The 16385-nt window shown below is 50.4% G+C and overlaps 1 protein-coding gene across 1 annotated transcript in view; it reads left to right on the plus strand.

The window, feature by feature from the left end:
* The window catches only part of KCNN3 (potassium calcium-activated channel subfamily N member 3), a 59310-nt gene that overhangs the window by 41509 nt on the left and 1416 nt on the right, over positions 1-16385 (plus strand). Inside the window, exons 5-7 of the mRNA XM_067539224.1 lie at positions 5655-5765; positions 13994-14121; positions 14417-14486. Of these exons, the coding sequence (XP_067395325.1) occupies positions 5655-5765; positions 13994-14121; positions 14417-14486 (309 nt within the window). The remainder of the gene's footprint in view (positions 1-5654; positions 5766-13993; positions 14122-14416; positions 14487-16385) is intronic.

Below are 16385 nucleotides of genomic sequence, written 5' to 3' on the forward strand. Positions count from 1 at the left end.
CTTAGCCCCTGCTCTGTTCAGGCCAAAAGTGCCGGGGAAGTGGGGTACCCAGGAAGGTGATATTCCTCAGGGGCATGCTGTGTCTCCAGGAATCTCTCTCCTGCTGAATCATTTCTCCCCCCACCTGTCCTATGCCAGGCTCCCAGTGATTAGCACAAGTGCAGTAATTAGTTGTTAAGGCAGGCCTCCCCATGTGGTTACCATGGTGACCGTGGAGGCCGCGGCTACGCCTGTGTGCACGCGTGCTGTGAGTTGGTTGAATCAAGGCTCCGTGCAGAGTTCCCAGTAACGGCAGTGATGAGCCATTACGCAAGGTTCAGAGCTCGCTGGCTCGGCGGCTGGGGTGCTCGTGCTCGCCGTGACCACTCAGCTACCACAGCAGAAACTCCAAGCTCCTGTGCGTTTCGGTAGGAGCCAAGTCATGGCAGCCGCCCCAGCACCCTGACAGCGCTGAAACACTCGCCTGGCTGGCTAGGCATGTCTAAATCACCCAGGGTGTGGTGTCTGGCCCCTGCAGGCCCTCTCGTGTGGCGGCTGCAGTACCAGAGCAAGCCAGAGCTGAGAACTGGGGCTGATTCCCCCTTTGTCGTCGTCCCCCTGTGCAATGACGTTGATGTCAGAGACGTTTCTCCAGATCTTGCTCTCAGTGAGAGGAAAATCAGACGTTTCGTGTCCAGGCTCACAGCACGTGGGTGGATTATGTACAGGAGGATGGGGTGACCCACCCATCGCAGGTAGGGATCGCCTCAGGAGAGGCCAACAGCTGGAGCAGGCTGCTGCTTGAGTTCCAGAGCTGTTCGGCATACCAGTGACAGAGCCAGTGCGGAGCCCTAGTATACTTGCTGGGGCCTAGATTCCGGCCTGACACATCCTGGTGCCACCTGGTTTCAATCATCTTGGAGCAAATCCAGATGTCGTAAGGAATCCGTTGGAGAGCTGAGAAGCCAGCTGTGAAGTCTCCAAACCTCTCATTCCATTTGTCAGTTTCACTTCTTCACCAGTATTTCAGTTTGTTTGTGTTCCAGAAGCTAAGCTAATAGGGTCAGTTCTCCCAGGGCCGAGCAAGAGGTAGCGCGGCCCCTCTCCAAAATCCTCTTGATACTTTCCAGCTTCTAGAGTTCTCCAGCTGGAGACGTCCCATGGAAGGCAGCCTGCAGGAGAAGACGCGGAGAGGCACTCTAAGATGGAGGTGCTCAACCTCGCCTGGCCTAAGAGATGGGTCACGATTGAACGGAGATGCACAAAAGCAGCAGCGTGCGAGCTGGGGGTGGTGTGTGGCATGATTGACTAGTGCATAGTGTCACAAGGTCACCAGGCAAAGACCACACCACCCTCCAGGAGCCCACGCTGGAGCTGCGGTGTGCTTCGCTGCTCCTCCATGCACTAGACAACAGCAGGGCCTCAGCTGGTAAATTGGCACTGCTCAGGATTTGGCCCAATCTTTCTCACCTCCCCTTGCCAGTCTCCGGGTGCTAGGTGGTTTCTTCTCTCTACTCTTCCTTTCTAGTTTCAGGAGCGATGCCGGCAACCACAGTGGGGTATGGAGCTGCATGGGGCCTATGCACCAATTAAGTCCTGCTTAAACCTGTGGGGTTGAAGTGGTCCATACACCTGGATGCAGGCCCTCTGCACAGAGGTGTGGCTCACGCTAGCCATGCTGCCTGATGTGTGCGCTCTGCATGCCCACAGGAGGTGCACAAAGGCCAGAACAGCAGTGGGAAACTAGGCTGTGTCTACTCTACAGCCCCTCCAATGCTGCAGCTGTGGTGTAGACATATGTGATGCTGACAGAGGGTTTTCCCATTGCTGTACTTACTCCACCTCGTGAGGAGGCTGTAGCTCAGGCCATGGAAGAATTCTGTTGACCTAGTGTCTCCGCGGGTCTTAGAGTGGCTTACTGCAGCTTGCAGGCGGGCGGATTTTTCACAGCGCTCGGTCAACTGAAGTCTTAGGGTTAACCCAGGCCTCAGCCTGCTCCCCTAACGTGTTTCCGATCACACACGGCCTCAGCTATCTTCAAGCCCAAACCTGTTCCATTCTAAGGGTTCCTCTTCCACCATCAACCTGCGCCCCACTGGGCTGCTCGGGCTTGCCTGCCTCCTTCACACGCCCCTCTCCTTTATGGGCAGCACCTGCTGCGCCTCCTAGCTACTGAGTGGGAATGGGTGGGCACAGCCGGGCCTAGTGCATCAGGCTGGAGCAATGCCACCTGCCTCCCCTGCTGGCTGCCGTGGCCAGGGGGACTGCCAAACAAACTACTGAGTCCTGCATTTCCTCCACTGGCCAACCAGCTCACAGATTTTCCAGGTTGTCTGAGAGCAACTGGTTTCCCTCCTTCTCCTGCCCCTAGAATCCCAGGCTTGCAGGACTCCCACAAAGGATAAATGTCAGCAGGCCAGAAATGACCCCTTAGCGTCTGGATTTTAGTCCTGCTGCTGCTGCAGTTGTGTTGTGCGAGAGCTAGCAGCTCCCTGGAGAGCGTTCATTGCTACCCTGGGAGAGAATTTCATCAGGCCGCTGCCAACGACAAGGCCAGCCAAACAGGAGGAATCTACACCACAGCACAAGTGACATTTCCCAGTAAACATCCAGCAAATGAGTTCGTTAGCGGCTGCCACAGCCCATGGTGCTTCCTGCCACAGCTGACAGATCTCAGCCCCCTGCTCAGCCAGCCTCAGCAGAGGAGAGAAAGCAGCATCTGTCCTTGCATGAGTTCAGGCAGCTGGGAGGAGAAGAGCTAACTGCACCACTCCCCAGCCGAACAGAAGCAACAAGGGGCAGGTATAGGCGTGAGTGGGGCTAGACATACGGGGAGCCAGTGCCTCTCCTCCAACCCTCAGGGAAGATGCCTGCTCAGAGCCGTCCAGATGAGGGAGTTAAACTAGCTGCCTCCCCATCGTCTCAGCTAAGGAGAGTTTGTCACAGGCACCTAATGACCGACTTTTATCCTAGCCTGCTTGGACCCAGAACAGCGGGGACCTGAGTACGCACGCTTTCCTGGGACACGGGGCATTGCGAAGGGCCCTCCAGCATGGATGGTTAAACAGGCTGTGAATTACGTAAGGGACCCACCGGTGCTGCCTGCGTTTCTTTGAGCCTTGGGTCCTCGTGATCACAAGGCACCCTCCAGTGCAGCCCCGTGGTTGCAATCCACGAACACCCATCAGTGCAGTCGCTGGCTCACAGAACGCCTGCTGAGCCTTTTAAAACCCGCAACAGCACGTCTCTGAGCCCAGAGGCTGGGGCTGGGGCTGGGGTGCTAAAAGCAGCAGTGGCGAGATTACAGCGCCAGCTGGAGCATGGACTCTGATGACCACCTTGCTGGGCTTCACAGCCTGAGTGCCAGCCTGGGCCCGAACATTGACACAGCTGGTTTCAGTGCCACAGCACGAGCTTTATGTAGAGATCTGCTGCCACGCGTTTTAAAACTCAGTGTAGACGTGCCTAGAGAGAACGGGGAGAGACTCTCAAGGTTACCCCCAAGGAGCTGTTTCCTTAGAGGATTAGAGACTGTGTTCTCTGTAGTGGAATGAGCACAGGGCTGGGAGCCAGGTACTCCTGAGTTCTAAGCCTAGGGCTAACAGTGACTCCCTGAATGAGCTTTGTGCCTCAGTTTCCCTGTGTAAAATGGAGGTGATTGCTCTCAGCAAGGTTGTGAGGTTTAGTTTATTGTCTGCAAAGTGTTTTGAAGCTGAAAGGGGCAGAAAATGAACATTTAAGCAGCGCTGTTATTATCTCCCTGCTCCCCAGTACTATACGCACGCTGCATCATTTAAATGCCGCCACTTTTGGGGTGGAGGGTGATAATTAACTGCACACCAGTCAGGGCAGGAAGGAAACATTTCCCCAATGACACCAGGGCTTAAGAAATATGCCAGGGCCATGCGGAACGGACAGAGCCTCTGTTCTTCAGATGTCAGTGGAAGGCCTCCCATATGGTAAAACTGGCTGGCATGGACAGGATCTGAACTGGTGGTTCCAGTGAGTCCGTGGGCTGATTTTCAGAGGGGCTGAATGTTAATTCATGACTCTTTAGTATGTGGAAGGTCACGCCCCAAGGTCACTATCTCGGGGAGGCAGTACGGGGGAGGCTGGCTCATCTTTGACATAGGAAGACTCAGGCAGATTTGCTCGCGCGCTCTCGCTCACACGCATGCACAGATTCTATTTTAGGTTGGCACCTTTTGCGTTTAAAGACCAAGATATACCGGAGAGAATAGCTACCCACAGTGCTCTACATTTGCCAAATGGAACAGATCCCGACTCAGATGGGCACAGACCCTACTGTAATTGCTTGGATAAAAAGGAGCTACCAGCTGTCACCGTTTAGGGGGAGAGAAGTGGGGGAGGGAGGACGAGACAGAGAGAAAGTGATTCACATGATCTCATTTTTCTGTTGAGCCTCATTGTAAAAAATGGGTAGCTGACCAGCAGTGCAGCATGCCAGCAGCATCTTCTGAGAAATCGTTTAGGCAGAGACGAGGAGAAGATGCCAGCTTCAGCTCTGCCAAACATATAGGCAGGGTTTTTTTCTGAAGTTCCATGAGAGAAAACAGATTGAGAGAGGGAGCGCGCCTGTAAACTTGCCGGCGTGTTTGATCATCTTCTTCCCAACTGCACGGCCCTTCAGGCTAATGCAGGCAACACAAAAAGGCCTTTCTTCATGATCCTCACAAAAGAAGCTATTTTTTAAATAACAAAGGGTTTAGTCAGTCCAATAAGTGGCATTATTCCCATTTCACAGATGGGGAAAGAATATGCTGCCAAGGTCACACAGTGAGTCACGGTAAGAAACTCAGGAGTCCTAGTCACCCACACTAACAACCTTCCCCAAGCAGTGAATGGAGCCCAGGAGCCCTGATTCCCAGGGCCTCTGGTTCTAGCAAACAGCTCACACACCTCCCTGGCCAAGCAAGAACCCAGGGGGTCCTGACTCTTAGTCATTAGACCACATTCCCACCCAGAACTGGGAACAGAACCCAGGAATCCTGATGCCCAGGTCCCCTGGGTCTGATGACTAGACCATGCTCTTTTCCAGCGCTGGGAATTGAATCCAGGAGTCCTGACCCCTCTGCCACCCACTGTAACCCACAAACTACGCTTCCTCCAGGAGCCAGGAATGCAAACTAGAAGTTTTGATGCTCTGCTCCTTAAAGCAATGGGGCCAGCTCCTCAGCTCGGTGCACCATGCCAACCTGCAGCAGCTGAGCTGGTTTATTGAATGCAACTTCTAAGGTGTCTTGGGCAGGGGCAGGGCGAGGGTTTCCTGATGCCCTAGACAGCCCGTTCCATTCATTACCGAAGGGCACAAACAGCCACTCCGGGACAAAGGGCCAGCACTGTGGGCGGCTGATGGGATGTGCAGTTTCCATGAACAAAACACCCCATGGTCTCTCCTCATTGGAGTAATTAAATATCATACTCACAGGGGGGTTGAGAAGCTTAATTAATTAAGGTATGTAAATGGCTTTGATAGCATTGAGGGGATGGGGCTAGGGACATGCAAAGCATCATCACTGAAATGTGCTTCAACCCGAGTCCCTCTGTGGGAAGGCAAGTGGGTCCTTTTGGAAGTAGGAGCGGGCTCAGAGAGCTAGCTGCTCCTTGATTAACTCTTTGCCTTGTTCTTTCCTTCCCTTGGTTTTCCCTGGCAGGGGGCTGGCTGCACCGCCCTGGTGGTGGCTGTGGTGGCCAGAAAACTGGAACTCACCAAAGCTGAGAAGCACGTGCACAACTTCATGATGGACACTCAGCTGACGAAGCGGGTAAGGTGCTTCGGGCAGTGGGGGTGCTCATTCCCGGCTTGCTGAGATTTAAAAAACTGCAAGCTTAAGAGCAAGGAGAAGCCGTAAGGCAGATGGTGTAAATCCACTTTGATTTCAATGGAAGTATGCTGTTTTACACCCGCTAAGAGTCTGGCCCTCAAAGCTCATCCAGTAAACTAGACTGAGACATCACCGAGCCAGGAAGCTGTCCAGGAAGGAGGAAGCTTGCATGCGTCCAGAAACTCCTAGAGCACCAGCACCACGAGCTGCAGGGGTTCGGAAGGGGCCGATTGCCATTTGCACTATATGCTTTTCTTGAGCCTTGACAGAAAAATAGCCAGGAATGCTGCAATTTTTCTGTTTCCCCAGACTTCTGCAGGACTGTTTTCCCCCTCCAAAGCACCATTATCTAAATCATTCCCCTCTTGGTCGCTCCTAGTGATTTTCCTCATTTGCTTACGGGAGTGGCTAGATAAAAGGTCATCTCTGGGGCAGAGATGAAAAGATCACTGAGCTGATGCACTGGTGCAGGTCTGCCTGCCAAGACAGCAATCGAAGGGGAAGATGCTCCTTCGGAGCAGGCAAAGGTGTGTCCATCACAGGAGCCATGGAGCAAATTAACAAGTCAGAAGCAGTTTATTTAAGGACAGCTTTTGTGACAGCTTTTCCCAACCCTTCTGCCTGCATGAAGGTCAGGCATGTATTTTCCAAGAAGGATCCTGAAACACCACCACCAGTGTCAAAGCCCTGCTGTGCTCAACAGGTCTCTGTAAGGTTGCTGCACACTGGGAATGCTTCATTAGAAACTGAGCTCTGCAGCGTAAATCAAGCACTGAGTGAGTTTTATTGTGGAGTAGCACCAATGCATTAACAGTTGTCCCTGCCGCCCCCTTTCACAGGGGAATTATTCATGGGAGTGAGCTGCTTTGTTTTGGTGATCAGCTGTGTTGGGAGGAGGTGGTTTGGGGTTTTTTAGGAGATATACAGCGGTCAAAAGGAAAGATTGAGGGACATGCTCCTCTCCTGTTGACACAACAACTACAGCCTGCTTCACATTACAGAGGCACGGCCATGGCCACTGCTGCAGCATTTAAATGCTATACAGACGTGGAAGAGGAGCTGTCAGGTCTGTAATGAGCTAACAACACCAGCTCTCTCTCAATCCTCTGCTCCAAAAGTCTCTAGTTTAGTTTGCAAGTCACTTAGGAAAATCTAGAAAGCCCAACTGTGCACCCAAGGAGAGGAAATGCCACCGATAGGTTTATAAATACACTCTGTCCTAGGAGGAGGCAGGCTGCTTTTCCCCTCTCAGCAGGTGACCCTGCCCCTCATCTCTCCAGAGTGGGCCTGTGCTGACTGGAAGCACAATGGTTGTTTTCATGGTTTGGATCCCAGCTGGACAGGGCCTAAAGACCACTCAGAGGTTCTGCACTTCAGCAGTATGGTCAGTATTTCAGACAGCTGCCCAGCCAAGTACTCCTAGTTCTTTATGCTGGGATGCTAGGCACTGTACCGACACTGTGTGCTAGGCGCTGTACAGACACAGGAAGACACTGTCCCTGCTCCAGCGATCTCATGATCTGAAAAGATCAGACAGGCTGCAAGGCAGACGGGATACCGACAGTGGCTAAGCACTACCGGGTTGAGAGGACCACAGAGCCAAGTACTAAACAAAAGAATCCATAAAACAAATAGAGAGACCTTGGTGCATTCATTATAAAATGCAGTGTTGGTTGGTTGGTTGATCTGTTGTAAGTTTCAAACTATGAGATAGTCTTTATTCTGTCTCTCCTGTAGCTATAGCGGAAAAGTCTCTTACAGACTGGGTTCCAAATGCACATGTGATTTAGAGCCATACTGGCTAGGCAGGGTTGGCCAGCTGAGTGATTCGACTGAACATCAAATAATGGACTAACTTTTCGGTTGGTATAAATGGGTGCAGCTCTGTTAACGTCAGTGGAATTTCATCCATTTGCATCAGCACAGAATTTGGCCCCGTCTCTAATTTCCATTATCTGCTCCCAAAAAGGGCTGGAAGGAAAGTTGCAGAGCCACAAACTTTCCCCACTCAGGGCAGTGCAGGGACTTCAGCTAGGCAAAAGAGGAAGTCACGTGAATTCGTTAATCTTGACATCAGAGACATCTGCTCCTCGCACAAAGCCCACCTCTGTCCTCAATCCACTTTCTGTTTTCTTCAAGAGACTCCAAATGCACCCTTGTGTTGAGCTGGAAGGATTTCTAGATGGAGTCAGCCTATTCAGCCTGGAGTGCAGCAGAGATCATTAGGTTCTGAAAGAGATGTGAGGGAGGGCTAGTCAGGAAGCCGCTCCCCAAGGACAGGATGGAGCCAGCACAGTTACGCTGCTCGCCGTGAGTATTCAAGATATCAGGCCAGATTCACCACTGCTGTGAATAGGTGCAACTCTGCAGATGCTCAGGAAATTGCTTACACTAGGGTTGAATTTGGCCCATTAACTTTTAATTAGTCAGATGGATGATCCTTGCGAAGCACGTTGAGCCTAATCTTTGCACTTACACCAGTAAGACAGTAGTGCAACCATGAGAACATCAGAGCAGCCAGACTGGCTCAGACCATCGGTCCATCCAACCCAGTGTCCTGTCCTCCGGCAGTGGCCAATGCCAGGTGCTTCAGAGGGAATGAACAGAACAGGCAATCATCAAGTGATCCATCCTGTCACCCATTCCCAGCTTCTGGCAAACAGGCCAGGGACACTTCAGAGCAGGGTTTTGCATCCCTGCCCATCGTGGGTCATCGCCATTGATGGACCTATCTTCCTTGATATTACTAATTATTTTTTGAACCCCGTTATAGTCTTGGCCTTCACAACATCCTCTGACAAAGAGTTTTGCAGGTTGACTGTGCATTGTGTGAAGAAATACTTCCTTTCGTTTGTTTTAAACCTGCTGCCTGCTAATTTCATTTGGTGACCCCTAGTTCTTGTGTTATGAGGAGTAAATAACGCTTTATTTACTTTCTCCACACCAGTCTGTGACTGATGTCACTGTGTCACCCCAATTCCTCACTCTTGGATCCCAACTTACCTTGCTTTGCTGTGTGAACCACCCACTCCTGGGTCGGCCCACGCCCAGCCTCCTGCGGGTAATTGGTCCCTGCCCTAGTGAAGGAGCGTTTCTGGCCAGCCACTCATGGGATAGACACCCAGCAAACACCCCCAGTCCTAGATGTAACCCCTGGAACTGCCATCTTGTGGGGTGCAGTGCTGCACACTGCCAGCTCATTTACATTTGTCTTTCAATTTATCAAAGAAGTTGATATGCACCAGCTCTGTCACTCTAAGTCAGGTCTCTGCACACACTCAATCCACATGCCCTGTTTTAGATAAAACAAACAAATAAGTTTACTGACTACAGCGAGATTTTAAGTGAATCTAAATCAGATTAATACAAATCAAAAGATTAATAATGAGTCAAGGAGTTAACTTGTATCCTACACTAAGATTACTACTTCAGTCTCTTTCAATCTATGACGTTCGCTTACCACACAGGCTGGTTGCAACCAGGCCCTCCCCCCACCATGGGTAGATGCCAGTCTTTGATGTTGCTTGGAAGACAAATTCCAGGGGAGAGCCCTGAGACAAAGACACCTCAGCTTTTAACACGTTTCCCCAACACCCCCTGGGGTCAGGTGATTGGCCCTGTCCAGCAATGGGCATGATTTCTTCCACTTAGCCAAAGTGTTCACAGGTGCTTAGGCCAGTCCATTGTTCCTGTGTGCAGGCCTCTGCTGGGCGTGGAAACACAGCTTTGTGTTTGTCTGCATCTATTCAGGCCATGTGAGACACACACTTAAGGATACGACACAGCAGAGTTTCTTATCTGTACATATGTGACATGGCTGGAAACATGCTACCATAGCAATAATGGTCAGTATGTCATGAGCATTCCAGAAACACCTGACATGACATTCTTTGCATCAGACAATACACAGTTACACTGGAAGGGTGAACATGACTGATACACAAATCACACCATCAGGGTGTACAGCATGTCACACAGTCATGATTTTATAGACCTCTATCACATCACCCACTTAGTCATCTCTTTCCCAAGATGAAAAGGCCTAGTTTTATTAATCTCTCCTCACATGGAAGCTGTTCCATACCCCTCATCATTTTAGTCGCCCTTTTCTGTACCTTTTCCAATTCCAATATATCTCTTTTGAGATGGGGTGACCAGATCTGCACGCAGTATTCAAGATGTGGGCGTACCATGGATTTATAAAGAGGCAATGTGATATTTTCTGTCTTGTTATCTATCCCTTTCCTAATGAGTCCCAACATCCTGTTAGCTTTTTTGACCGCCGTTGCACATTGAATGGAGGTTTTCAGAGAACTACACACAATGACTCCAAGATCTCTTTTTTGAGTGGTAACAGCTAATTTTGACCCCATCATTTTATATGTATAATTGGGATTATGTTTTCCAACTCCACTGACTTTAGCAGAGTTAGGCCTGGTCTGCACTACGAAATTGTGTTGATGGAACAATGGAAAAGCCACACACCCCTGAGCGGCGTAATTATGCTGACCTCTCCCCCGGTGTAGACACGCTATATTGACGGGAGGGTATCTCCTGTCAACATAACTACAGCCTCTCAGGGAGGTGAGGTACCTACGCTGAGAGGAAAAGCTTTCCCGTCGGCATAGGCAGCATCTTCGCTAAACTCTACAGCGGCGCAGCTGTACTGGTGCAGCACAGTAAGTGTGTCGACAACCCTAAGCCTTCATTTTCACCAGCATGAATGAGAGAACATACAGTCTTCATAGTTTCTCAGAGGGGAAAGAAGTCATTGAGGACCCAATCTTAGCAGCTTAGCCATAGAAATGCACTAGAAATCTGGCAGTATATAATGACTTTATATACTGTGGCAACTGTACTTAATGTCATTTCAAATGCCAGTGGCGCCAGCAATTTTTTATATGAGTGAGATGGCAGTGAAGCAAATTTAGCTATATGGCTTTGGACTGGCTCAGCATCACAACTTGGAAACTCAATTTCCAAATGTGTCTGGATCCTGTGGAGACTTTTAGTACAAGAGATAGAGACTACGGGCAGGGAATTGAAACTGTCAGAGTTGAAGAATATTACACAAATCTTGAGTACAATGCAGTGCCCTCCTGCTGAAAAGGGAGAGAAATCTAGGAGCAAAACCAGATTATATCCCTTAAACAGCAGAGAACTGAAGTGATCTCCTTCATAGCCAGGGACTTGGGGCAGTCAGAAGAGCAAAAGTCACTGCCTCTGTCCTAATTTTGAAGGTATTTTAAAACATGGTAAAAAGAAAATCAGCAGGGTGGCAGGCTGCGGTGGGACGTACTTTTCCCAGGAGGTGCCGTGGATTGGTCTCTTTTGATGACACAACTGAGATTCCATTATAAAGCAACAGAAACACAGGACTGAAATTTGGAAGGAAAATGGAGGAAGCCTAGTTGCCCACGTTCCCTTGTTAAAGCTTCCTTTATGGTCTCTACATTCTCATCACTAGAGCAGCAGCCAGTCTCACTCACCCTCTACCCCACTGAGGGGGAAACTCATTCCCCAGCCCCTTCGGTGTTTATTTTTTAATAAGCTTTAGGTCCTACAGAAATCAGGCAGCTGGGAATAAAACTGTTATGCTCCTACAGAAAATCCCAAGGCCTTGGGGAGATTCTGGTGCTCCACTCCTTCATTCGAAAATCTGCCTCTCCTCCTTTCCAGCACTAATGCTGGGTCACGTGACCCAGTCCCACGCTCATTATAAAGAGACATTCGTTTCGACAGGACGACCGTTCCGAGCTCGAGTCTCTCTTGCACAGAGCCCGTGAAAGGGGATGTTTGGCAGGAAATGTGGCGTGCCTGCCTCAGTGGGAGAGCCCGGCCACAGTGGCATTGATGGTGACATAAGCGATACAAAAAGCAAACAGTGGTTAAAAACCTGCTGCTCCTCCTCCTGCGGCGACTGATCTGCTGCCTTTGTGCTCAGGGGAGCGTGGCCAATTAATTTCAAAGAAAGCACCAAAGCTGCAGTTTAACAGCAGGCTCTCGTAAAGCCAGGTTCACACACAGCCTCTCACGCCAAGCGCACCACCAAGGGAGGGCTAATGAATTCAGCGATAGCTGTGCAGCACCGTGGTTTGTGCATGGGTGTTTGCAGGCAGATGGTCATGTTTTCCCACCCCCCACAGACCTGCCAGCCCAGACTAGAACATGTGGACTCATGCTTTAAGAAATCCTTTGATTTGATTTTTCTGGGCACAAATACCAGCCTAATGTGAAATTTAATTATAAACCCATGTCTGGAAAGCGCAGTGCTGGGGGTGGTAACCTGGTCCCGTGTCTCCTCAGTGTATAGACCAGCACTGGCAATGACAGAGCAGGCCTTCAGGAGTAACTTACTACCAGAAAAGTAAACCCCCAAGACAGGTAAAAATGGGACGCACGTGACCAAGAATCTCTAGCATCTGAGAGCTGTTTGGGGGGAGTCTCAGTTCAGTCCAGTCCCTAGTGGACAAGTGTCCATACAATGAAAGCAAACAACCAGCACTCATCAGCACCAGGTCAGCAGTCTCAGCAGAGAGGCCAGAGACTGAGTGAGCATGGAGATGTGCTCTGCCAGTCAGTCCCTCCACGAGGCGCCACAAACTAGCCCCAGGAGGAAGCTGCACTGCCCAGCTCTGGAGACAGGACTTCACTCTCCAGGACTGCTGTTCACTCACGCACAGGCTTGTAATAAAAATTCCTCCTCGTCCTCACAACCTCTTTGTGTTCTCCTGCCACAGAGCTGTAGCAATACTTCAAGCTGTTGGCAAGGTAGAAGCAGGCTGAGCTTAACACCTGCAGTGCTTATCGGTGCTTACACTCCCAACACAGAGGGAAACATGCCCCCCAAAAGTAACAGTTCATCAAAAATCAGTTGGTCTTGCCTGCGATCAAGGAATGCTTCCTGCTCTCTTCACTGATCACTCAAGATGTCTGTGTTTAAATGAAAACTCTGTCCCTAGCTGTTTGGATTCTGTTGATCTGTCTCAGATCAGCGGTGTGCTGAGTGGCAGCAGCCGTTTCCATGCCAGCATATAGGAATGTCATCAGTGGGACCTGATAGCATGGAGAGGTAGCTGCAAAGCGGGAAAGCTCTGGCTTTAATCATCTTGGATAAGTACAGGAAATTGCTGTGGTGCTGTCCCCATTTCCAGTGCAACCAAACCTATCTGTGTGTGGAGCAGCTGTTGTAATTGTTGTGCTACAATGGGAAAGGGGCAGCTGGCACTGGTGGGTAGATTCCTCTCTTCAAGTGAGGCATGTTAACGACTGCGGCCGATATAGAATCTCTGCCCACTCGGGGAGTGGGATAATGCCTGCCAGGTACTCACAGTGGCATGTGGGGATGGTCTGGAACTGCCTCCAGGAAGAACATGAGCCTGCCCAACACGGGGTCTAAGTGCCAGGTGAAAAGTGAGGGGCAGGCCAGGGAGTGTTTGGGAACCCAAGCGAGAATGCTGCCATAGGGCCCCCATCTGCTCCCTCCTCGCCTGGGAGTGAGCCAGGGAGGGTAGTGCACAGCCCAGCACAGCACCTCATCAGCACAAGGAGAGGCCTGCTCTCGCCCGGGTCGCCTTGGATCTGCCCATTCTCCACCCACCCTCTTTTTTACCCATCACTCTCACGAGCAAGGGCTCAATCCTGCCAAGTGCTGAGCAGTCCTGCAAGGTGCTGAGTGACCTCAGCTCTTACTGACTTTAAGGATGCTCAGCAGCTTGTTGATCAGGCACCTGGAGACCTGGGCACAGGGCTCTGCCTAGCGCTCAACCCTACTGATGTAGGTCTCCTCCTCCATTCAGAGCTCTCCACTCACGGCTCAGATACCGCAGTGGTGGACATGGCAGATACCAGACAGGCTGGAGCACAACAGCCTGTTGCATCCTGCTGTGCAACACAGAAGGACCTGGTGGATCAAGATCGTAGAGAGCCCTGCCTAAACACATCAGTCAGCCCATCATCCAAAGGGACCAATGCCATTTAAACTGAGTCCCGCTGAATTCCACCTTGGAGCAATCCCGATCTTCCCCTGGCAATGGGGAAGAAAATATCAGTACAGATCAAATCCAACCATTGCCCCAGGCCCAGCAGACAAGATACTGCATCCCACATGCTCCCTGAGCCAGCTGGGGGAACTAACCTGCAGCTGGGTCTCTACTTTTGTCTTGCAGATCAAGAATGCTGCAGCCAACGTCCTTCGGGAAACGTGGCTTATCTACAAACACACAAAGCTGCTAAAGAAGATTGACCATGCCAAAGTCAGGAAACATCAGAGAAAGTTCCTTCAAGCCATTCACCAGTAAGTGGAAGCCGTGCCAAACGATGATCAGAAAAGCAATGGGAGGGAGGGAGGATGGCAAGCATGGTGCAGACCTTAGACCTACTGGGAATCAGTGCCCCAGCTCAGGTCTTAAAGAAAACCTGGGTGATTTTCCATTTCCCTGCCAGATGCCATCGTAGATATTCTTGTCTGTGGTCACCCGTTTGCTGTGTGCGGCTAATCCCGGCTGGGTTCACAGTGCAGGTGAAGCCTGATGCAGGGACTGGGGTATGTAAAAAGGACACAGCTGCATCAGCATTTTCTTCTTCCACAGGCTGCGGAGCGTGAAGATGGAGCAGAGGAAACTGAGTGACCAGGCCAACACGCTGGTTGATCTTTCCAAGGCAAGTCTGTGAAGTGACCCTCAAGGCTCGCAGGCCTGCAAGCCTTTTCATCTAGATGCGTTGCATACTCACTCAGCTGGACCTGGCTGAACGCACCAGACAAAAAGTCAACTACTAGGAAATGACAGTTTGTGGCAAGGGGATAGGGCCCTTGTTTTGTAGCTACTGCTGCACTTGGAGATTGGGGCTGGATTCCTAGGAATAATGCTGTGTAGCTGCTAACCGAGGCTGAAGTGTGAGCTATGCAATAATATTGTGGCCCATCGCTGGAACTTTAACTGGCACAGATGGGATGTGCAGTTCCATGTGGAACCCACACACGGTACAGCAGGATCTGGGATAAATCTGTTAAGAGTGGGCTTCTCAAAGGGGCTTTAGGAAGATAGGTGCCCAATTCCCACTGAAAATCAACAGGAGCTGGACTAGCTCAGGCCTAGAACATGAGCCAAAGATGCTGTTCTTTGACAACAAAATCCTGGTAAATCCTCTCCTTCCCTCCCCCATCTGTATTACACGCAGACAGGGCTCATCATTTTAACATCACAGAGACAGAGTATCCGTGGAGCTGCACTACTATTGCAATGTGCAGGTCTTCAAAAGCTTGCACAGCTGACTGCTCCCAGGCCTGGAACACCCAGCTGTTACATTGGCAGGTTCAGATACACAGATGGTAGGAGGACATTATTCTGTTTATTCTCCTCTTGTTCCCGTGGTTAGATTTCAGAGCTGTGGGAAACCGAAATGGGGAGCAGACCAAGAGCTCAGTTTTCAAGTGCAGTGTCCTGTTGAAAAGAAGGTTTAAGTTAGGGAGCAGCTTCCTCTTCCCAAAGAAATAGAAGCTGGGATTGCTGTTAGTGCGATGGCTTGTCTTTACTGCGGAGACGAGTAAGATTCTAGGTACCCAAGGGGGATTATCCTTATGATACAAGCAGCAGTGTCCCAAATTACCCAGGAACTACCCACACAGCAGTGTGTCCCAGAAACGGGACGATTGGGCCCTATTCTAATGTTGTTGTTGTTGTTGTATTATGGGTGTGTCCAAAAGCCCCAGTCAGGCTGAGGGCCCCGTTGTACTCGGTGTGGTACAAACACAGGTGACGTCTTCATGCCGTTGAAGGCTCACAGCGTAGGAGACACAAACAGATGAAGGGCTGGAGGTGGAGGTAGAGCACGTGCAAATGAATGTGGTGACAATGGGCACAGTTGACGCTGGGCAGCCCTTTAATGAGTTCAGCAGCGTACAGATGGATTGTAACCTAGAACAAACTGCGGAGCATTAGCCAGACGTGAAGCTACACAGGCTGCTTGCACCTCCAGTAAACAAATCTGCAAATAGCTGGGAGCTGATTATCTGATACAGTCAAGCCTAGGCTGAGTAGCCGGCCTGGAAAGAGTTACGGCAGACTGCTCAGCGGCTGCCTGTGTGCGCAAGTTACAGGTTGCAGAGGTGATCTCTGACATTATGCTGATCAATGTCTTTCTTACTGGGATGTTCTGGACTGGGCAGAGGTCTCACACTTTTCATCTCTGTCCTGGCTTCCCCTGGCATTCAGTCACCAGGCAACGAATTAGAAGAGCATAGTGTCTCTCTGATAAAAACCTGTTAAAGGAATTAACTTGTTCCAGCAAAACCATATTCCTGTAACAGGCTTTTCTTTTAAGGGGTCACTGATTCATTTTAAAAGAAGCTCTCTTGATTTGGGAAATACATTGTGCTTCGCTACACAGGAAACATCTTCACTTATGGACTCAGTGCTTTTGTTGCAATTTGCTCTGTTGCAATGGAAGTTCAGTCTCTGAACAGAGACTTCCCTCTTCTTGATATCCATGTGAAAAGGATTCACTGTTCACACCGCTGTATTTCTGTGACAAGTCTTTGTTTAACTAGATGCAACTGTA

Source organism: Emydura macquarii, unplaced genomic scaffold (genome assembly GCF_026122565.2).
Source record: "Emydura macquarii macquarii isolate MOO-44397 ecotype Brisbane River unplaced genomic scaffold, CSIRO-AGI_Emac_v2 contig_527, whole genome shotgun sequence".
Classification (NCBI taxonomy): domain Eukaryota; kingdom Metazoa; phylum Chordata; order Testudines; family Chelidae; genus Emydura; species Emydura macquarii.